Source organism: Atractosteus spatula, chromosome 15, assembly GCF_055471065.1.
Source record: "Atractosteus spatula isolate fAtrSpa1 chromosome 15, fAtrSpa1.hap1, whole genome shotgun sequence".
Taxonomy (NCBI): domain Eukaryota; kingdom Metazoa; phylum Chordata; class Actinopteri; order Semionotiformes; family Lepisosteidae; genus Atractosteus; species Atractosteus spatula.
The window spans coordinates 6,683,686-6,708,239 of record NC_142720.1 but is presented as its reverse complement, the minus strand read 5'-3'; the positions used below and the strand labels follow the sequence as shown (position 1 = coordinate 6,708,239).

Here is a 24,554-nt window from a genome sequence, read left to right as displayed (position 1 = left end):
TGCAGACACCTGAGATAAGGAAAACCAGTCCAATTTCAAGGCACGAATGCCAGTGCAGCTTCTTAGTCTTTGTTGGAAAATAAGATGACTGAAGATCAGTACAGATCAGACTGTCAGAAGTGCCTTGTCCTGAAGGCCAAAGGGTTCTCTACTGTATTTTGGCAAACAGTTGCGCCAAGTGTTAATTGATTTGACAAAGCTATAACAAATAAGCATATACCTGTTATAACACATCAGGTGCATAACATGGTGTTCCTTCTTTTGAAGCTAAAACACAAAAGAAATCCTAAAGACGTAAGAACTGTAAAATGGCTAAAAACGTTCTACTGATATGATGCCTCACACATAACCAGAGGGTAACACTCAAAATTATTTTTATAATGAAACTTCTCCCTTCCTGCAGCTCTCTGGGGAGAGTTTGTGATTAATAAAAGGAACCTTCCTTGCTTTTGCTTTCTACCCAGCACCCCTAAAGCCTGCTGGCAGAAAATATAATTGCATTCTTCAATAAAATATAGGGAATGTTTTGAAACTTAGTAACCTTCAATTACTCCAAAGTGCCATAAGAATTGGATGAGTTGTACTTCTCCCTTTCTTTGTGTGTCTATCTGTGCTACTATTAAATACAGGCCTACCCCAACATAAAGTATTAATGTGAGTGATGATAAATGATTTTGGTTCACATAGCAGTACTATTTACTGCATAATGTTAGACTTATATTGGGTGCTGCAACAAGATGTCCCCGATTTTGGCTTTGTTAAAAAATGGCGCAATCATAAAATAACTGAAAGGAACACATACCCACACTCCATGAGATGCTGACCATTGGAACTGTACTCAATAATTAATGAAGTTGTCTGCTCTTTGCTCAATATGTCTTGTGATTTAGTAAACCAACAGTTTGGCACAAAACATGCAGCACTAATGGGAAATTAGCTGTCAGCAAGTCTTAAAATAAATGACTTTTATCCAGTCACTTAAACAGACAAACAATTCTGGGTACACCCCTTCTCAAAATGGGACAGAACTCCTGATTAAATGACAGACAGCCAGATGGAAAAAGTGAATGATCAGTGGAGTCCTCCATTTATTAATGGAGTACTCTTTGTGCTTACAGCTTGAAAACCTGAGTTTTGATCTTACTTTATCTTCTGTGGGTATATCCAGTTGGGTATCACATAGTCCTGTATAACACCGTGGCAGGAGTGTGGATTGGTTGTCAGGGCTGTGGACGTGTAACTGGAAAGTTGTGGGTTTAAGACCTATATAGGGAAGTAGGAAGGTACTCTATCTCAATTGCTTCAGTGCTCTGCTGTGTAAATGGGTACAGATGTAAGAATCCATGGATAAATGCCTCAGCCTAATAACGCTGTCAATGTCTCGTAGCTTGAAATTCCTAGACTGCCTGAGACATAAAAAAAATATTTGCGAAGAGCATACCCTTGAAGATGAGACTTAGGTCTCAGGTGACTGTCTGGGAAAATAAATGAATTTATTTACCCTATGTGTCTTATTCTCCGATGGGAGCAGCAGAGAGAGTAGACTCCCTACATTATGAGATGGATTTTCCTGAAAACATCAAGTTTCAGGAAAATGAAAGCTGCCGTGACGGTTATTATGCAGACATCTTGGCATTGCTTTTGTGGAGTATTTATGACATATTTGCAATATGTCATGTGGAATATTTACTAGGAAAACCGAAAATTGCCAAACTACCTGAATTAAAAGTTCTTCAGAATGAATCTATGCATATCATTATGCAAGGTTTCACTGTAAAAAATTAGGATTAGATTAGTTGTCAGATGAATTATTTCCCATGAGAAATACTTTTTTGTGGCCATATAAAACTATTAACTTTACATGTTTTAAGGCAGGAAACCTCCCATCTGATATGCTACAGTAGGTCTGATTTGGTACTGTTACAGTAAGAAGTGAAAGATTTGTAACGTATTAAAGGAAAGAACCCTCAAGTGACATGACAGAGTCTTGGCCTGTTATGTCCGGTCTTCGGTTTCTCTTTCTTATGTTCTTTGTGAAGGTCCACATCATTATGCTAATATGTCTCTCTTGGAGCCCTCGCTGAGTTCCCAAAAGCATGTTTAAGTATTCAAATTTAATCCAAGTCAGCCAAACTGTGTAAACACTTGAGCTGAGTATCCATGGATCATGCAGAAACAGGTCTTTGTAATCAGGTTCCCGGAGAGCATTAATAATTGCAATTTGAAGCTAGCTCAAGACTTTTCACACAAGCTTCCCTTCCTTGACTATAATTGCACTATTTAATTCCTGTAGATTTTATGTTTAATAAAAACTGCTGAAATATTTGTCAGATACTGTGCATCACGATCATATCTGCCAACAGCTTAAATTTTTCCTACAGAAAATGGATTCACAGTCTGTAACATTATAACAGTGAGACAGTGAACACTGAAATGCACTGTATTCATTTTAAATGGATGCAGTATATTAACTTTATTTTTGTTCCCTTTGCTTTGTTTCTAAAAAAACTCACTACAGCAGGGCTTGGGGCATGCTGTTTCAGACTTTCTGATTTCTAACACCATAATACAAGGATGATACAGTAACTGGACATGTACAGATCTCTCTTGTGCAGTGGTTCTTAACTTGGTGTGCCTTCAGACAGTAATGGGTCTTTTGGAAAAGTCTCATATAAAAAAAAGTCAAATTAATTATTTATTGTTTATAAATTAGTTATTCATTTTTCCAATCATTCCCATCTATAAATGGGCTTCATCACTCTGCTCTCCTCCTCCTGTAGTAGCTGGTGTATTGTGAGTTTTCTGGCACACTGTGGCTACATAATGGTGGGGGAGGGGAGTCCCCATTACCTGTAAAGCATTTTGAGTCCAGGAAATAGCACTATAGAAGTGTAAGTAATACTACTACTCATAATAAAATGAATAAATTAAACTATTATTATCATCATCATTATCATCTGACATTAATTCCTGCCAGAATGAGGTGACAGCACTGTGCACTCTGAAGCAAACACAGATCAACCATTGAAATAAGTTTTGCTCATACTATTGTACATCTCCCTTTCTTCCGTTCAGAGAGTGTTGGCTGAGTGGAGAATGAAGAGACCAGAGAGAGCTCAGAGGGCACTGTCAAAGCAGTGACCAGGGACCAGAAGGTCATCCAGATTGATGAGGCACCGCGTGGGAGGAACGGGCATCAGGACTCTCCATGGGTCGCATTACAGAGTCTGAGTGGCAGCTCAAGTAGCCAGTGGAGGAGAAGCAGAGGGAGCCGGCCAGAAGGACCAGGAACTCATCTGTCCTGGCAATCTCGGTGTCGAGAGAGGCCAAAAGCCATGAACGTCACGTCACACGAGTGAATGCTGGCACTCCCAAAAAGCCTCAGGGGCTCTTCAGTCTGTTCGCAGATCTGGCCCCTGGAGGTCCTCTTCCACACAGACCTGGTCGTGGGATGGCCGGGTGAGCGTTCTGCTTCTGTAGGTACGGCAGCTTCTGCAAGGTTGAGCCTGGGGCCAGGGGGTTCTGCCTGTCAGGCAGGCCCTGGGGCCAAGGCTGTGCAGTTGATAGACTCAGCCTTATGGAGCCACCCGACACCCTATCCGAGGGGACGCTGGTTGCTGAGTCACAGAGTTAGTGCTACCCTGCCCGTGCTACAGTATAAATAACAATTGGCTTGTGTGGGGAGGGGGGCAGAGTTCTGCAGAACTTCTGTTCGTGTGCTGTGAGATATGCAAGATAAAGGCTGACTTATAGGAAAAGAAAACAGGCAGATATATTTGAAAATGAAATGAAATGATATTTGTGTAACATGCGGATAGAGGGGGCAATTCATTCGGGAGAAGGAGGATCCCAAACTCAAGGTTTATTTGGTGCAGCCACTTGTTAAATTCATTAGAGACTCTGTGACTGCTGACACTTTCAAAAGTCTCTTCATGACCTACAGTGTCTTTTCAATGTGGCTTACAATGTATGATTGACATTTACTAGGTCAATTTGTTGGGCTTTTCCCTGCCTCTGTTGTGTATTTCACCGCTCTTTGTTTTTTTTTAAAAGAGCTCATAACTAAAATTGTATTATTGATAACAGTAGAGGTTGTAATAAATGTCCGGAAAGTAAAATTGTCTATGTCCAGTATTTTGCCGTTCCTGTATAATCAATGACAGGAACATATACATACACATATACACATATGATTTGAGATTTTGTGACATGTCCCTGAGATTTTGTGACATGTCCTCATATTGAACAAACAGGCAATTCGTTACAGATAGTTGATGCTCAGATCTTCCAATGCACACATGATTTTAAATCTCCCTCCTTCACTTTGGCATTCAGAAAATGAAAACTCAGATTCCTGAATAAAAGCACCTTTTGAAAAAGGGTCATGTTAAAATGATCTAACAGCATTCAATAGACAAAAAAATGTTTTAGATATTGTACTTCATATCCAGTTAATTTTAAAATTATTTCTCACGTTGTCCTTTTAAAATATATGAGAACTACTAACCTCCAGTATGTTATATACAGTATCTGCAAATACCAGTAAAAATGTGTAGAACTTTCTTTACATGTCAATAGCGTAAAATTAAAATAAACCACAAATTAGTTTTAAGTTCTGTACCATGTATAAATCGGCTCTCATTTAAACCACCCAAACATTAGCATATGAAAATTTTAAAAAATGAATTAATTTAATAATTGTGGATGATTGTTGTGGTTAAAATTTAGAGAGATCCTGAAAAGGCAGAAAAGGACACTCACAACACTCACACAGAATTTAAGTGTTTACCAAAAACAAAGGTTGAATGGAGATAGTTATAATTATAGCTGATAATCATATGCATTTACATTATGTAATAAAAGAGTAAGAAGGAACAATTTGTGTTCATCCAGGTGGGGCTGCACACTGGTGGTGGTGGAGGGGAGTCCCCATTACCTGTAAAGCGCTTTGAGTGGAGTGTCCAGAAAAGCGCTATATAACTGTAAGCAATTATTAATTATTATTATTATTATTATTATTATTATTCAATGAATTACTAAAATGTGTTTCCTTTTGAATACCTGTCAGATTGATGTTTGTGAAAACAATGACAACTGCTAAAAAAAAAAGACTTTTAGCCAGATGGCTCCAAAAACGTAGGGCCATTTGCAACTGAAGACATTACGAAACAAAAAAAAAATAGGCAACATCACTAGCTTAAAATATTCATGTTTGTTAGATTCATACTAATCGGTAGAAGAGCATCAAATTATAAAAATTACAAATTTACAAATAAGATACTGTAAAAAGGTTAATATTGTACTAGTTCGGATGATAGGATAATTTTTGATGCAGTCCTCAGAATATCCTATTTGCTTATTCAATGGTACTTCTGCAAGTAGATTAAAATATAACATAAAGACATCGAAAAATAACTTACGATGATTACAAATTCATTTAATACGGGACTAACTGAACACGACTTTTGTTTGCAAAATGGGATAAGTATACCACCTTTAGCTACATTACACTGTATTTAATTTCTAAAATGTATTCTTTAAAAAGCAACTTATCAATAATTATAAACAATACAAGATCTACTTCAATCTTGAAATGCTTAACCATATAATGCTGTAAATAAATTACAACAAAAGTCATTAAAATAAATGAAAAAATACACACTCCGGACGACCGCCCTTGATTAATCAAGAGTGATCCTCTTACGCTTTAAATAAAGATTTTTCAAACTACTATACGCGTTTGAAAAGGACCTTGGGTAACACAAACATTGCCTTACAGTTTTCGGTAGTTCAAAATCAAAATGTCAGTTTGTATTCTTCGTATTATATTAATTATTTAAAGAACATTTTCTAAGCAAATAAAACTGTCCTCGACAGTGTGAGCTCAAGCACTTATGGTGTTTATCTTGGATTTTTAAACAGGCAAAACTTTAAAAGCTTATTATGCCGTGAAGGACCTAATCCCTGCAAAATATGGCGGCGGCCAGATGGGTATGGTCTGCCCTCCGGATACCTATGAGAGGTGAATAAAAACTTTTTTTTCAATTAGTTTCTTTGCATGGGGATTTTTTAAACATTTTTGGGACAGATGAGATGTTCCTGATTGGTATTATGAATACGGTTTGAGGAAAGGTTAATCTAATTAATCCACAATGGATACTTCCACTTTTACTAAATAAGGACAACCAAAGGTTTGACTTAATTGGTTTCTAGCTATTATAGTAGCACTTCCTGAAATTATTTATCTGTATTTTGTTGTATTTTCTTGTTCATGTAATGTAAGTGAGATTCCAGTTATGCTGACCGTGTGAATGGATGATGTACAGTTAGCATTCTGACTCCTGTCAGAAAAGGTGACAGTGAAAATCGTGCTGTACTAATAAGAACTTTTATTCCTTATGTGTTATCTCAAATGTGTTCAAAAGACGGGAGAACATCATGAAATGTTCTCATAAAAAGCTCATTTATCCAACATTATAGATGATTTTTACTGATCAAAGGAAAAAGTTTGAAATGTTATCCAGAACAAACAAGGTCACATATCTGAAAATACATTTTTCATTTCTAATTACTGCACGGTATTATTTAGTTATTTTAAGGTCTTCGTAATATGTTGTTGAATTTAATGTTTTTAAATGTTTTGACAGTGAATTCTGATTTCATAGCATTTATTTACTCTGTTAAGCTATGCCATTGATATTTTAAAGAAAATGTAAGTGAACTTATCAGGACAAGATGTGTGTGTGTGCATGCTGAAAAAAGGTTACTTTCTTGTTTAGAACCTAAATTAAAATTACTAGAAACCACTAATTATTTTTTTTCATTTTCTTAAACTTACCTAGTATTTAAGATTCTTATTATATTTGTGTAGTTCATAAGCTTACATCAGGAAAGTGCATGTAAAACACAGTTAGTTTCAGAAGTGTAACTTAACTACTCCTTGGAAAGGAACAGGTAATGGGTTTACTCCATGATGAAAAGAGAAGAAAGGAAGCACAACGTTTCTGCTGTGGAGCTTTCTTCAAGTGTGAGGACCTTCCCAGCTAGTATGAAGGGCGCAATATTATTTTCCACAAATTAGATTTTTTGGGGGGGACGGAAAGTGCTACAATGAAATGCTGTGAGGTGATTTGACTCTGAGCTGCTGTATAACGCTTTGTCAGACTGAGCAGGGAGATATTGTGAGATTACTCTGCTTCTCATCTTTTCAGCAGGGCCTATCCATTGAGCACAGCTTTCCTAAAATTGTTTATTTCATTATTATCTGGTGATTTATATAATATATAATTGTGACTCTGATGTCCATTCTGTCTTGAGGCAAGATTCCAGATCTCATTACCAGAGTTTGTGGTTTTTTACTTACATATTTGACACTTCAATGAGAACGGGGATTTTTCAGAGGCTGCCAGGAAACTCTCCTGTTTTAGCTCTCGTCATTCAGTGATATGAAGAAATAAAAATCATGTCTTACCTGTTTATTAGTGTTATGGATTTTCAGTCTAGTTATCTCAAAATCATAATTGTTTATGCTATAGTTTTTTTCCAGTCTTTACCAGCAAGATGTTCTATTCATCACATTAATGGTTAGTCCCTACTTCAGCATTTTTAAAGGGTAAAATAATAAGCAAGCCATGTATCAGATCATTTATGCTAACTTAAGAGTCATCGCTTTTAGAAAGTATTGAGTATATTTTACAGAGCATAACAATACTCTACATGTTTTTCCTCATGAATTTAATTTTTTAAAGTAGCAGAAATCCTTTTCCATTTTTTATTCTTTATTTTACTTTTTTTTAATGTAAGGTATGACTACCATATACGTAAAATATTTGCATGTATTTTTAAATGTTGTCATACCATGGCTGTTGGAGCTGCAGGCTGGCCAGCCACACAAGAAATAAGCATTAGTACTGATTTCATATTCTGCATACTGCTTGAATCTGGACACAACCCAAAGGTCTTCAGTTCTGTGTCTTGTAAAACTTCGTTTGTGTGAAGAGAAGCATGTATTCGTTTCTCCATTGTGGGTTCTGAAAGAACAGAATGTAAAGGAGCTACAGTATGTTCCTAAGATTGCTGTTTTATTGATTTTTGATAATTGTTTAAATACACTTTTACTGGATGATCTCCAGTAAGGTATTATACATGCTGGATAGCAGAAAGCTTAAGATAGGATCCCATCAGTGCGCCTACCTGAAAAATCAACTTTCCCAATAATCCAGTAAAAAAACAAAGAGAAAAGTGAAATCAATGGACGGGGTAGGGCAGACAAAGCCTCTACTAGTATGCCAAGTAGGCAGAAAGCAGAAATAGTATTTAGAATGCAGCTAAATATAAGAAGAAACAGAACATTAGTTCTGACTGCAGACAACAGGTTCTGAAATATAAGTTCAATAAGAAGATGATTTTAGCTTCCACCTTTAATGCCAAAGCAGCAAGTTGCTGATACATTTATTGCAATCGCTGCCCCAACATTAAGTAGGCACTGCAGTCCCAGGCATGGAGAGAGTTCAGTTTGACACATAGCCCATGGCTAATACCATGGGGGTATTGGCACTGGTTCCCTACCTCTGATCTTCAGGCCCCTGGCGATCTGTGAGGCTACTACAGGGGGTGTACTGGAAACGAAAATGTGTTGTGGGGTCAGATATATGGCTAAAACTGTCATTGCTCCACTGACATACTGTAATTTAACTCGTCCAAACAGCACCTACCATCACATTAAAATATCTTAGTCAGTACACAGCCTGTCACGCTTTGCAAATACATTTGTAGAGGAAATGACTATGGAGTTTACGCGATATGAGGTGTTTACATTATTAGTGTTTATAGAGCAGATCGTGCCCTTCTTTTAATTTCCATATATAACAGAGTATTAAAATAAGTAGCATCTGAAATGTTTTAAAATTGAAAAGGGGCCTACACACTGATACATTGACACATACCATTAAAAAGCACTATATAAGGAGAAACTTTTTTTTCCTGTTTGCTTTTATTCTTAGAAACAAAATGTCTAGAAAATATAAAGAATCACAGACGTATTTCTGACTACACATTTAAAATGGCCCATGAGGCTAAATCTTTTTTTTTTGTAATTTGCAAAGCCAGTGTTTTTTTTATACAGGAAATAAAATTTACAATTAGCCTGGCAGAAAATATGTCATGAACGTGATGCATTGTGACGAAAAGTTAGCAGATCTGTGTAATAATGTAAAAGGATCATACAGTATCTGTAGTAATTGCTAACGTATGCATTGCATTTTAGGGGGTATCCTGGTCTCAACACTGGCTTGTACTAGTGCTGTACAAACCACCTTGGCCGTCTCTTCAACCACTGCCAGCGTCTCCGTGCAGCAGTACAGATTCAGCAGTTTCTTCAACAAATGTAAGTGTCGTCTGATTATAACTAATTAACAAACTCTCTTCTGAACACAGCTTTCAGATTACCATCAGGCACGCTCCAGTTAGCCAGGAGTAAGTTAATAAAATGCATTTGTTTCGGTTTGATGAAGACAGCGGACCAGTATTCAGGGTTTCGAAATCTGACATTTTGGAAGATCGCAAGGTGCATGTGACATTTGAATATTAAAGGGTATATACCTCAATCAAGCAGAATTTGTTCAAATTGCATAGGTTTCCAAAGTGTTCAGAAGCGACAGACCGTGGAGTGTAATAAATTGAATGTAAAATAATCAAAGTAATGTCAAAGCTTTTTAAAAATCTTTTATGACGCGTTTAGTCACCAATTTTGTATGTGTAAATTTCCTTGTTGAACAAGATGAGCCGTTCTTTTGTTCATTTAAACTTGTTTCGTTCTGATATAGTGAAAGTGGTCTTTTGTTTGCCTTACTTGTGTTGTTATGTCTTTAGATCATTAAGTGTCATTTTTTGCAGAGAGATTACGAATTAGCTAAACAAAATCGGGTAGAATACTGGATAGTTCTCAGAGCATACTTACTAGAATGGTTGAACCCAGACTAACATGGTCAGCTGAAAATCAGGGATACACTTTATGGATACATTATGTCCTTATGTATCAATATGTGACCAACCGAGGTAATCACATTCTGGTTTCTATCAAGCACCAATGGTAAAGATCATCGTCAGCAACAGTTACTATAATTGTGGCAGTGATTCTCTGTGTGAAGAGCAAGTGGGGGGGAGGAAGGTCTTATTTATTAATATGTGGCAAACTGGATGCTACACAATAACATGAGGAGAACAATGTTCATATTAGTGTTCTAGAAATAATGAATCCTGCCTTAATAGATGCATGCGAGTTAATATCACCATAGGCCACGGCTGCGTTTGCTCAATCTTCAGTTTGGTCTGGGTTAAAACGTGCTGTCAGTTCATTTCATTTGAAATTAATAAGTGGGATTTTAGCAGTCAACACCATGTTACCTAATATGTAGCAGAAAGAAGAGAATCTACAGTAAGTGGCTGAAATAAGCTTGTAGTAAATCAGGAAGATTTTGTGACTGAGGCTGTAAGTAAATTTTTAAGCGGAATCTCTCAAAATTTAGATCACTAAACAGTGTTCTTTATTTTTTAACTGTACGGCACTCATAACAAATTTCAAGGTTTTGTTGATATTTTATTCTCCTTTTATAAAAGAAACATGTTGCAGAAACGTGGTAAGGATTGTGTCTGGTAAATATCATAATTGTACATTTTGAGACATACAGTATGTAACTGTTTTATACTCATACTGTGGGGCAAAGTTTCTTCGTAAAGATTAGGCTTTTAATGGATTAGAATGCTAGATATTTTCAGCTTTCTTTTACTCTTAATTTTTGACTCTCTTGACAGCAAATTAAAAAAAATACATTTTTAATTAAGTAATGCTTATTTTCCTTACAGATTTGTAATGAATAACCATTGATTCCTTATACATTTTACTTAAATTACACTGAACGATGTTCGTTTAAGATGCATCTTGAATCCATCTGCAGCTTTGCTTTTCTGACATAAGAATGAATCAGGGGGCGTTGCTTCTGATTTTCTGCAACATTAATTCTGCACACTGGCAGAGAACGCAAAATGAAATTACTGTCAGATATATAACCCGCTGAGTACATTCAGCAAATAAAGCAAGGACAGAATTCACGATGTCCAAGAAACATGTCTGCATATTAATAGGTTTTTGTCAACTGGATTTTCCCACTGTATTTTATATACAGTAGAAAAATTTAAAAACACATTGACATAAAAGGTTTGTTTTCTACTGAGGCAGCTTTTCTTTTGTCAAAATGGAGTGAAGCAGACCACTCTAATAGTTATCAGCCTTACGTGCTTCAAGAAAAGCTCTGAAAGCTATAGTGGTTATGAAGGACAGCTGCTACTCTTAGTAAAATTCCTAGTTATCGCCTAACATGCTTTAGTACTGTCTTGAATAAAATGATCTAAGGAAAACATTTTAAAGCTTTAAAAACCTGTCAAAAGATGAAGGCAGTTTTCAATACTGCAACTGTCTGGCATGTATGAGATATAAATCGACCAGGGCATCACCCAGGCAGAGGCCGAGCTCTGTGATCATGGGTTCAAGCCTGGTTCTTGCCACTTATTGGTTTTGACTGAGATTCCCCAAGCAGACGCGCATAGCTGGCAGAGCACCACGGAGGATAGGGTGGGAATTGTCAGCCAAAGCTCTTTTCGACTCTCAGTGACACGGCGTCCCCTGCGGCCTCCTCTAAAAATATAAAAAGGATGGAACTTCTGTCCGAATAATATCCTTATGAAAATGACTTGGCTAAAGTACAGTTTGCAGGAGAGGAGCAGACCAAGGTATTGCTGTGTGATTAAATCTTATTTTGCAATTACCTAGGGTACTATTATGGAAACATTAAGCACAGATTTCAGATTTATCTCTCCTAAATAGAATTTCCTTGTAAATGAGAATCACATTTTGGAGGTTCCTTGGTTGTTGGTTTTTTTTTTGCTTATGTGTAATGCCTCATTTGTTAAAGGCACACAAACAAACAAGCCTGATTAGAACTGGCAGCCACATCAATTAAGAAATAGAGAGCAAAGATATTATGAACACTCAATTCCCTTGTGGCTTTTGAGAACCATTCACAGCTCCGTCATGCTGATCAAGTTTAACCAGTCATGGCCAACCCCAGACTTTATGGTTTGTGCAATCTGTATTTCACCCAAGACAAGCTCAAGATCGTATTTTATCTCCCGATAAGTTTAGTCTAACATCAGCTTTTGTGCTTTATTTTAATTTTGAGGTTCATTAACTCTTGACTTGGGAGGTTTTCAGCTTTCTAAATGTATATTAAGTAAATTGCTAAATATAAACTTTTCTGCAATCTGTTTGAGAAAAAGAACACTTCAGTTATTGACTTGGGGAAACAAAAAAATGAAGTAGCTACAAGTTCCACATAATTACCGCTCATCAATTAAAAAAAACAATCAACACTAGTTGAACTAGTTTGATTTATCCAGTCTAGTGGCAGACCAAAGCGATCAGCAAGTGTTTAGGAGTGTTTATGGAGTGTCAACATTGTGTTTCAGAAGCAAGACGGGGGTACATTTACAATTTATAGTTGATTAAAAGTTCTGTGTTTTGTGATTTCCATTTTTCCCCCTGAGTAGGTCCTACCGAAGAATTATAGCTATCATAAACAGCCCTATTGTGGAAATATGACCTCTAAAAATATCGACCATGCACTTCATGGCCTGCCCATTGCACAGGGCCAAGCATGCAGGTGCAGATGGGTTTTGTGCTAATGGGTGGGTTGTGTATGGAGAGTCACGCCTTGGATTAAAGCTGAATGTTGTTGAACCCAGCAACAGCTCAGAAGCCTTTCAAAATCTGCAATTACCTGTTTGTCTGATCGGGTGAGAGTTATAAGATTCTCGCCTGACTCTGCATGCTGCGTGCTATATACACCACATTGACAGGGTATTAATTTTCAAAGCTGATGATCTTAATGTGTTTGCAGCATGCCATAGCTGACCCAGCACTGCTAATGCTCTTTTGGGGCTCTAAGAGTATTCTGAACTAGGTACACACACACATACGCTCCTTTTACATAGGAGTGTCCAGTTCACAGAGATTAATCTAATGGAAATAGGTTATTCATGCTCAGAATGCATTCTGAGTTTGCATTTTTTTATCCTAGATATTAAGACCTGATTGATGTTGTCACCCTGTGATAATGGCTCCTGAGGCAATTGTTTTGCCTCGAGCTGCTTTTGAATGAAAGGCTAATTCATTCTTTTTATCCTGCTGTTTTAGCAGTCTTGGATTTCCCTAGCTGCCCTCAATTAATTAAAATCACAGGCATATGGTGTTGTGTAATTTCATTCCTGCCTTGCTAACTATCAACATAATTGCCTCGGACCCTTCTCTGCTCTGCTTAATGGATGGATTCCATTGTGTAGCTAATGGATCGGATTAGTTGGACAAGACAAGATGAGGCAAATTCATTCGTGTTCTGCAACACACGGTAACTAATTTGTTAATTACACTACACATCAGTTTGATTATTTAAAATAACCGTGAATTTGGTTGCCCTGTTTGGATGCACACACCAGTCTCATCATAGTTGTACCAGGTGTGCCTGCCTCCCTGTCTGTTGAGCTCTCCATCTGGGCACTTGGTCTCTCCGTTCGCTTCTCTCCCTTTTCCTCGAACAGCTACAACTAAAATGTTCCTAGAAATTGCAAACAACATGCAGCTCAACCTGAGTGATCTGCTACCTGAGTGACTTGGCTTGCAGTAGTGTAATGGAGCACAAGTATGAATAAAACTGTCACATTGCATCACATTTGCTGAGCTTTGATATTTGCTCAAGAAATGTATGTAAATCAGATTTTATGGCATTGCAATTTTTGTAGTGGGAAATCAGTTCCACACAGGCACAGCAGACCTGTTATTTGGGAGTGGGTGTCTCTGTATCTAAATGGTATACTTTATCAGTCCCAAGTTACTGAGTTTGCCCCTGTACAACATTTGCTGTTTTTTTCCAGTTTGGAATCTTGATACTATTACAAATCTTTTACAAATATTACAAATTAACAACAGTAATGTCTTCAGGGTAGGGTTTCCTTTAGCATGTATCTCTAAAAATAAGACAGGAACACTGTGAGTTAAAGTCTCTGGTTATTATTTTGAGAATTTGCTCTGAAAAGTCCGAGTACATTTACATCAGTGTCAATTTGGTTTCCTGCTGAAACATTGATCTCCTTACTGTCAATTAAAAAAGCACAAGGTCTTTGTTTTTGAAAGATATTTTGTCCATAACATAACATTCTCCAATGTTGCTGGCTTGCGATCTTTGGGGTCCTGAACTGAGCCACTCAGGAAGGCCTAGACCAAGGTTATACAACCCCCGGTCCTGAAGGGGGCGCCATGCCTGCGGGTTGTCGAGGTCTCTTTAAAGCAGCAGTGCCTGAAGAGCTGGGAGAGGCTGTAGTCTGACCATTAAGACCGCAGCCAGCTGGTATAGTTCATTAAACGCTGTGCTGGAATGAAAACCTGCAGAGACACCGGCCCTCTGGTGCCAGGGCTGGGCACCCCAGCCCTGTACTGTGCCGCGAGAGGCTGGTTGCTGAACGGAAATCCCCACCAGTGTGTTTTTGAGTGTGGATTCATCAAGGGAGGCTCTTCGTTGGGAAAGGAGAGCCTTCGAGGTCGGAATAATTAGTTTGATTTTGTCTCTCTGCTCAACGCAGTGACGGCTGCTGAGTTATGGAGGGGGGTGCTGGCGGAGAGCGGGGCAGGGGCACGGAAGGGAAGGGGGAAGAGAACTAAGCGAAAGCTGAAGAGGGACCTCAACAGAGGGCAGAGTGTTGGAGAAGGTAAGCTTTTCTTTTGCTTTTCTTTTCCCCTCTTGAACCTCTTCCCTCCTACAGTTTTTCCCAACATGTGAGAGAAGATTTCTCCCCAGTAACACTACACCTTGGCAACAATCAGAAATGGCCTAAGTCCAGCATAACCTTGACAGAAAACTAAAAGGGAGGAAACTGGGATGAGGGCTGAGCTGGCTGTGTTCATCCGTAACGGAACGAAATGTCGAGGAATTTGATGTTGTGCAGCTTTTGAAAATCGGTTTGATCTGCTCAGCACTCTGTGCTTCAAGCCTAGCGGCTCCCTTTGGCCTGGCATTATAAAGAAACTGCTCTCCTGACCTCTGTTTCTCTGCCTAAACTTTTTTCTTGAAGTTGAAGTTACAAGAAGGCAGCCCCTCTGTCTGACGTCAGGTTCGGCTCTTTAATGTTTTACTTCCCTTCTGGTGCTCAGCACTCTCCACAAAGTTAACTAGAAGGATCTTTTTCCGGCCCTTTACTTTTCATTATGTTGCATTTCACTGAAATAACGTTTGTACATCCCCACCATGGCTTGGAAATTTTCAGCAAAAAATAAGCTATAAGGAGGGTTACACTCTTTATCCCGATCTGCTGGTTTGGCAACATAAATCTAAGAGGCAAGGACAAACTGGGCAGTCTTGTAAAAATATGTCCGAAGGTCATTGGTGCTGACCTTCCAGCCCTCTCCTCCGTCTGTCATTCACATGTTTTGCATAATGCAAAATCCATCTGCGATGATCCTTCACACCCCTTGTTTAATAATTTCCAGTTACTCCCATCAGAACGCAGAAACCGACTCCCCAACTGCAAAACCAATAGATTTAAGTTTTCATTCATACCTGTAGCCATATCGTTACTTAACACTTGCTTTTCTATGTAAATATGTACGCGTGTTGTTCTTGTGGTTTTTTTCTGTCCTTCTGTACACCCACACTGCTGCCGTAAAACAAATTGATTGCCCCCTCAGGGATAATAAAGACTCTCTCTTTCCCTAGACGGGACACCAGTCCATTGCAGGCCACACACTGACACAAACGTGCACGTGCTCACACCAGGGCCTTTTTTCCCAGAAGCCAATTAACCCCAGGCAGACAGCACCCCAGCTCCAGAATTAAACCCAGGGCCCCAGCACTGCGAGGCAGCAGTACTGTGTCCCCCTTGTATCTTGTATGTGGAGTTTAAATGCTGTCCTTGCACTTGTCTGGGTTTTCTCTCTGTGTCAGTTTCCTCTGACCTAATAAAGACATGCTGGCTAGGTTAATTGGTTTCTGTATGTGCATGAGTGAGTATACATGCTGCAAGGGACTGGTGTCCCTTCCTGGTTATAGTCCAGCGTAAACCTCTGGGGTTGGCTCTGGTTTGCTTTTACCCTTAACAGGAATATTTCTAATGGTGGATGAATGGAATTTTACAAATTACTTCTTGATGCAGTTAAATTAGTATTTTTTCTTCTTTTAGAATTATATTCTGGTTTATAACCAGTAGGTGGTCTCAGTGCCCCGACAGGAATTGTGATCCCTTGCCAACTTTATTGAGGATTTATTATGTTCATCCATAATGCAGATCTCTTTCAATTATTAACTGCCTGTCCGAGTTATGCCGAAATGAAGCCAGTGGGAATTGAAATAAAGTGTTTAGTGGAAGTGATGGCCTGCAGACAGTTTTGTTCATTGCAGACAAAGAATATTAATATCCATTAAATGTAAGTATGTGCCAAACATCCACACATTGACTTGTGGCAGATGTGCCTTGTTTGGTGGATAGCGATGTATCTAAGATACAAGGACATTTGATTAAAGACTTTTGTTTATGTTAATCTCTGATTAACCTATAAGGTTGGTTTTCCCTGCTCTGTTTTATCATTTTTTCTCACCCCAAAAGTCTGATGATGTCTTGTTTTGTGTGCATGTACCTTATTGTTTGCACCTGCGATGAGCCTGTTGTGTGGGGGCTTGCTGCCTGTCGCAGTACAACTGCTTTTTGATTTTCATGTGTCTCCATCCCCTTGAATCGTGTCCCGATTTTTTACCTTGTCCTTTTACAGATCACATTTTACCGCTTATTATAACAAAAGCGTTTCTTCCAGACACAGATGGAAGGCGAAGCTGTCGTTGTTTATTTCCTCAGAAACGGGAAAAATGTAATTGCGCTCTCAGAAAGGGAAAGGTGAGCCAGCACAAGGGAAAAAAGCTTTTGTTAAAAGGGTGAAGTAACTTTATGGGATTCTCCAGTGCCTTTAGTGTTAAGCACACTGGAGTGAACCCAGTGCAGGTCTACTTCTGGCATGTGCTGGTTACTCCAGCTTGATAAACATGATCAAGGTGTATTGTCCCAGCCTGCAGCAGGCCTTTCGGCGTTAGGAACCGGAGCCCTAACCAGTGTGTCACACAATGGCCTGAGCAAGGCCAAAGTAGGTCCGTTTTATACCAGACGGGCTCCGCCGCAAAAGCACCCCAGCAAAACAAGTGCAGTCTATTTACAGTGCTCCCAGTCCCCCACACCAGAAAACAAAACCTCTGTCACACAGTACTCCGCTTTTCCTCCATCAGCTTTGAGCTCCTCCAATCCAGCTGATTTTTTTTTCTTCTCTCCAGGACGAGGAGGCTACCTCTGGCCCGGCCTGAACTCGCCTGTGCTGAGAAGTGGTACCATCCAGCCCATCTCCCAGAGGGACCAGGCCCAGCAGGAGGAGCTGCAGGCCGACATTGTCCGCCAGAGAGACGAGTGGGACAGGAAGAGGAGGACGAAGGTGAAGAGGGAGCGGGGATGGACCGGGAATTCCTGGGGGGGGATCAGCCTCGGATCGCCAGATCCTGGGCCGAACGGAGGTAAGAGCTTTGCCCTCGCTTCTTAACCTCACTTAGAGAGAAGCAGCTTTAAACTGCGAGGTGAACAGAAAGAAGCTTCACATGTTTTTTTTCCCCATTGGTTGCAATCTAGGCGGGTTGACTGTGGCTAAAAAATAAAAATATCTGAATGCATGTTTCTTTACAACAGGGGTATTTATCTACAAGGGAAATACTTTGAAAAATCCTTTATAGTTAGTAGTTTTGCTAAAGGAAAAGGCATACAGTTCTAGTGCAGCTGAGCACCGGAGTAAACCAGAATGATTGATATGTGGTAACTTTTGTGTTTTCAGCAGAAATGCAGCTGGAGGGCAATACATTATTTATTGCTTCTACTACTTTCATTACAGGTTTTCATAAGATTACTGTAATTTTAGATTCTAGTCTTAAATCTCTGGTTGACTTGAGAGATGCCGAATTGAGTGAGTTCTCACCTTCTCCCCAAAGATGACAAGGCCGCAGTGTGCCACCTTTTTCTTCACACTGTTCTTCCTCAGGGCACCGAACCTGCTCTGTACCTTTTGTCAAAGATGAAAACTAATCATGACATTTATAGGTCACACCACGGTGTGGAGTAGCCTGTGTAAGGGTCTCTGATAAGACTGCGTCCTTCCCCGAGTGCAATCTGATGACATGGGACAGCAGGGAGTGGCGATTCACCTGACAAAAGAATAACCGTTTCACACCATATTTCCACCTAATTTGCATGTACTTAGAATGCGCTGTGATTAATGCAGTTCAGCAAGTAAATTCTGATCGCTCCTTCAAGGCTGTGGCTGGGCTTGATCGTGATGGCTTTATCTGTGATTCACCCTCCTCAAAATAGACCTCAGGAAGCCAAATCCTAGGAGAATTGTATTGTCTAAATAAAATAAAACCACTCCAAGGGGAGCTCCAATTTCTTTCTCTGCACAATTCCTATAAGAAGTGCAGCAGCAATCATTTGTGAAGGACTTGTGCACAATCGCGTGTACTGCTTTTTGAGTGTGAGCTGCTGGAGGCTAGTCAGCAAGCACCACTGCTTGCAGAACTTTAAACACCACCTTCTAGCCTGACCTGGTCAGATGTCAGGAACTATAAGCAAGGCTGGATCTGGTCTGTAATGGGAGGGGAGACCTGCATGGAAAACCAAGTTGCTGTTGCAAGTGGTGCTGGTGGACCAGTAGGTGGTGCTCTGCCCCGGGCATCTGTATGATGTCCAGGGGCACAGTGCTGTGGGAGATGCTGACCTTTGGATGAGACATTAAACCAAGGTCTTGACTATGTGGCCATTAGAATCCCATGCCGTTGTTGAAAAGTGTTGGGGGTGTTAATGCCAGTCTTCCACCTAAATTCCACTCTGAGCTTATACAGTGTGCCCTGCCTAAAGTTATTATTAGCTCAACTGGTGCAATTTTTCTTCCTTCTCTGTGTGATCTGCTGTATAGTGAGGGCTGCCCAGAATTACCCAGATGGCTATTGCACTTAAATGTTGGAAGTGCACCCCTTCTTGTATGTAATGGGTATCCTTTGAGGTGAAAAGTGCCATATAAATGTAATTCACTCAAGTGTAAAAATAATCATAATACAAATGTTTTATTGTGTAACTCCTTAGGTGTTAAATGTAGTCGATTGTGAATTAACTGGTCTCTGATACACAACAGTAGTGTTGTTTGCAAAGCAAAACAGAAATGCTGTACAATGTAAAAGGCAAAGTTTGTTTGCTTTTGTATAGTGAGGGATGGTCTTTAATTTCTTGTAGTGTTTGAAAATTGATTTTGCATTAGTGTCAGTACTCTCTTTCCCCGTGATGAGATTTGCCTTGAAAATGTGTGTCACTGTAAGAAGGCTTTTAGTAGTAATCCTTACATTAATAGAAAACATTTCTTTTCCAAATTTATTTTGGGCTTTGTAAAAAAAAAAACACAACAGAACTGTGTGACTTAAGATTAAATGTTTTTACTATCTGATTATCAAAACCTTCAGCTTCTGGCAGAAAGACAAAAAAACACTTTTGATTTGTTTTCCTCTGTATTTCTCTAAATGTAATACCTTATCTCAATCTGAACAGTGTTGAATAACTCCCTATTCTTTTTGGAGACAGTAAAAGGCTAAAACATGGGCAGTTTGTGTTATCCACAATTGCTCATTTCTTTGTAACATATCCTTTTAGTATTGTAAAAACAAAATCTATCCATGAAAATAAAATTGCAATGTCTTTCTTTGAAATGTTACCTGAAGCAAGCAGCTTGCCAGGGAAATCATTAAGCCACGAAAAACCTAAACAAACATGACACTCAGCCAGTATGTCAGCATTTTTGAGCTCTCTCCCTGTGAAGGCTTACTTTCTATGAATACCCTTGACTTTTCATCTCTCATTATCAATTAAACCCATTACCAAATTAAAATCCTCACAGCACGCCTTTAATAATCAACTATTTTTTTTTACTTTCTTCCTTAACTGCTAGATATAAATTAATTTAGCACTTGGTATTCTAATAATTTCACAAATCTGTTTCATTTCATTGCCGAATTGGGGTACTAGCTGCAGGAACCTTGCTGTGAGTCACTCGTCTGACCTTAGAGCTGGACAGAGTTTGACTGAGATGTTGAATCTATGGAAAATGGCTTTTAGGTGCAAAATTATGGCTAGCCCTCATGTTCCCGTAAAGACAAAAAAAAAAGGTTCTGAATTCAAATGGTAACAGTTTAATTACTTTTTTTCAATGGGACAATACAGCAACATCATTGATAAACCTTCTCTTTTGTCAATGAGGTTGCTGTCTAAAATGTAGCAGGCATATTGATGAACCTTCCAATATGTACTGTATTGTTGTATGAAAAAAAATGAGTAGGTAGTGCATTGTGGGAGTCTCCATACAAATAAAATGAGAAGAATATCCAACATAAAACACATTTTAGAGTTGTACTTCTGAAACTCTGCTCAAGTGTTAAGATTTATGCTCAGTGCTCAGACATATGATCTTCAATCAAAATCACTTGTCACTTTATCTTTTTACAAAACATTTGCCTAATAAACTTACATGCATATCAGTGTGTTCAGTTTTATAGTAAGAAGGTGGAGAATTTAGCCTCTGCGCAGGATGTTTCGAGTTTTTTCAATGGAATGGCAGAGATGATGGAAATTGGCAGTGATGCAACACATTAAGTATCTCTGTTTTGTCAGTAAGAAGTGTGTGTCTGTCTAGCCTCCTTGTATGTGTAACTCTATGCTGGGCTTGGATTTGGTTCCTAAACTGTCTGTAGCCTCATTATTGCGCGTGCACAGATTGGCTTCAGCTCAGAGTGGACCAGGTTTGCAATAGAACAAGGAGAGGTTAATGTTGGAAATTAGACAGAAGAAACTCAGCATTTTGCCTGAAGAAAGCGTTCCTTTGCAGTCAGCTCACGCTGACACACCTCCCATCTTCAGCAGCTGGGCGATGGCCACTTACTCAAATGCCTGAAAGCACTGAAGTTTCGGGAATTGAAAAGGCAAGTCTCCTTTTGTCAAACCTTAATAAGAAGTGACATTTTTGTATGAAAGATGAAAAAGAGAACTTTAAAAACATTTGATGCAATGCACTATTGATTTAAGTGAAATGGTCCACGATTACATTGCGTAATTCTAATATTTTGGAAGGCCATAGTCAATTTAGTAAAACTAAGTTGATAAACAGAGGAGTTATTCATCTCAACTTGTGGTATAATGTTAAAGTTAAAATGTGCACACTTCCATCTTGACAAATTCGTTTCTGAAATAATTATAACTATTGTTATGGTACAGGACCTCTCTGTCCTTTTTCTTCCATACTGACTCAAATCTTATAATTGATGGATTAAAAGAGATTTTTTGATTCACAGTCTTTTTTGGGACTTACTGAAACCTTTTTTAAAACATCTCTGAGTGGAAATTTACACACACCTTAATGTTTTCTGATACTCCACTAGATATATTGCATTTTGGATGACTAGGCTTCTGTCATTAAATTCTGTCAAATGGCAGCGGAGCTGTAGCAGTGATAAATTGTGGAATTGTAGAAGTTAAATCTAAACACAAATACTTCAAGCACCTGTCAGTTCCCCCTAGTTAATCTCCACCTACAGGTCACAGTGGTGGAGCTTCATTTAAAAATGAGAAAATGTTGGGTCACTTTCCTTCAAATTAAATTAGATTTTGTGCTGTTACCACCAATTAAATTGACCGCTGTATGTAGAACTACTGCCTTGCACCACTATTTGAGTGGCAATAAATGAAATTCTTAAGTAAAAAATGGACTTTCTGTCGTCTTTTCAAACTAAAAGTAGCAAAGAAGTAATGTCTTGTGTGGTTTTGCATCTCTGTTTTTGTGTATTTTGGACAACATCTGTTTTACTTTCTTTCCCCTTGAAATATAAGGAGGAAAGCTGTACTTGTTGCTAGTAAGGACTTATGACCAACTTTCATGAAGTAACAGCAAGAGAAAAAAATATTGAAATTATCGGCTCTGAAAAGCACATTTCTATATGAAACCCTTCAGTTTCTTTGTTCTTTAAAATTGAAGAATATTACCTAGAAAATACATTTTATTTATAAACAATCCATTTGCTCAAGCTATTCACACGACAGCCTATTTGTAAGGTCATAAAAACCAGGCAGAAGTGTATATTTAAAAAAAACATGAACACTGTCATTCAATTTGATTTCATTAAGTAACCCGTTTGTTTTATTTTATTAACTTTTATTTCTTTGTTGTTTTTATTTTTGTTAGAAACATAATTAGAAATCCCCCCCATATGCCAGATGATATTCTGTAATATTTACTCTCCACTTTGTTCAGTTACCTACAGTAATTTGCTGTATCTTAACAACAAGTAGTAAAACGCCTGACATTTTACATTCTGTGTTTTATGGCAAAAAGTGCTCTCTGATATGTGCAGGTTAGCTATGTAAAATGTCATCTGGTAATCCTATAATACGGAAAAAATTTTTTTTTTCTTTGACAATTAAATCCCCACATACAAGAATATCTGTTGCAGAATTTAAGTGACAGATCTCAGCTAAGAGAAGGAAGCCAAGAAAAATAGGAACAGCCCATCGGATCTTGGTTCTCACTTCCCAGTGATAAATGCGCACGCTGAACACATTCACGCGAGTGGGGACTTTGACGGGCGTTGATTAATACTTCCATAAATAGAATGTCATCTTTTGAATCTGCTGTAACTCTTCGACTAGCTGAATTACAGGCTGATGAGGGGTGTTAATCCTGATGTCAGCACTGTAGTAATGCTTCACTGAAGCTGATGGTGATTAAAAAAACACAATGTATTAGGAGCTACCGAAGCTTAAAATCAATGCAAACATGTTTGGTGCTATTAATAAGAGATATTGTAAATGGAATGTCGTTTATTATGTGTTGTTAATTGTCGAAGGAATTGTACCAGATGTATTCCAAACATCAAGCATTTTGGTGATCAGAGTATTTTGGGATGCAATGGGCAATGGGTGAAATGGTCTTGTATAGCACAGCGGTTTAATATTAAGGGAGTTAATGTCAGGATAAGCACAGCGCAAAACATATGATTGCAGAAATCCACATCACCTTACAGCAAAGCAGTTGTTTTACGCAGTGCTCCCAGTGTGTTTTGCAAGTTATTTGCGGTGCACAAATCTGAGATTTTGGAGAACCTACCAGTAAGGGTAAAGATTAAGTATGACAGGCACCTCACAACGACATGCAGAGTTCGAGAGTTTTAAATTTAAGAGAACTCTGTCATGCTGGGAGTTCTTACAGAGTAGGTACCTCACCATGGCGGAGAGGTCTCCATAGGAATGCTTCTGGGGTGGTCCTCGGTAGTGGCACAGATATGAGGAGGGCTGCGACATTCAAAAAGGTGGCAGAATCTAGCGTGGTAAATCAAAGCACAACCAGCAGTATAGCACTGGCTTTTACAAGGATGAAGCGAGGGGCGCTTGCTTCCCCAAGGCATGTGCCGAGAGAATTTACAGAAGGGTCATCTCCTGCTTGTTCAATATATGATACAGCATCTTACAGAATTAATATCATTATACAGCTCAATGACAAAATGTACACAAGCAACCTCCTCTATGGTCCTCTACGCTCTTGTCGACGTAATTAAAAAAATGACCAGCATATGGCAATGTAAAATCAGCAATGCCACGTACTGTACAATGAATGATAGCTTACTGAAGGTGTGTTTGATTACACAGCTCTTGCTTTGCATGTTGTGAGAGACGGTGCGAATTAGTGGAGTGTTTGCAGTTGCAAAGCAAATTCTTAGCATCTCTTTTTGTATATCTGCATTTCCTGATGCATGCCTTTAAATAAACCCATGGCCTTTTACAATGATGGAGTACTAATCTGACAGTGTTGGCAGAAAGAGAGATTTCCAGCACTAGCTGCTAAGGTTTCTGTCTTGTGCCCATTTGGCAACATTGTGGCTGCAGTCCACATTGTACCCATCCTTGAACTGCCTTATTAATTATTGTGAAAAAGAAACTGGTGGCGAGACATTCCTAATAAAGTCTGTTGACATTTTACAGGCCATGATTGGTGTAATTCCAGTCCTCTTTAGAAATGTCGGTTGCCACATCTCTGTATCGTGTAACACTAAAAGCAGTGCAAACGTCTCTTGCAAAATAGTGAAGCTTCTGAAGCTTCACGTTTGAAGTTGGATGCCAGACTGAGCCCCTGAGCATGAGCTAAAATTAATGTTGGCATACCAGATTAATGAAGTACGCAAACTAAGCCTTGCGGGTCTTTGAGAAGGAATTCCTGCATGAAGAGTTACTTAGCTAGATTATATCCCAAGGAGCAGTGGAGTTGCTGAGGATGACTAAGAACAAATGATATCATTTGGAAGAAAATTTCTTCATCGGGGACGCTTATTTTAATCTTTCAATCT

General features: G+C 38.8%; 1 protein-coding gene across 1 annotated transcript in view; it reads left to right on the top strand.

Moving 5' to 3' along the window:
• The first annotated feature begins 5,953 nt into the window (after positions 1-5,953).
• The window catches only part of mrps5 (mitochondrial ribosomal protein S5), a 38,775-nt gene continuing 20,174 nt past the window's right edge, over positions 5,954-24,554 (top strand). Inside the window, exons 1-4 of the mRNA XM_088933691.1 lie at positions 5,954-6,022; positions 9,266-9,385; positions 14,689-14,814; positions 17,418-17,651. Of these exons, the coding sequence (XP_088789817.1) occupies positions 5,974-6,022; positions 9,266-9,385; positions 14,689-14,814; positions 17,418-17,651 (529 nt within the window). The 5' untranslated portion in view covers positions 5,954-5,973. The remainder of the gene's footprint in view (positions 6,023-9,265; positions 9,386-14,688; positions 14,815-17,417; positions 17,652-24,554) is intronic.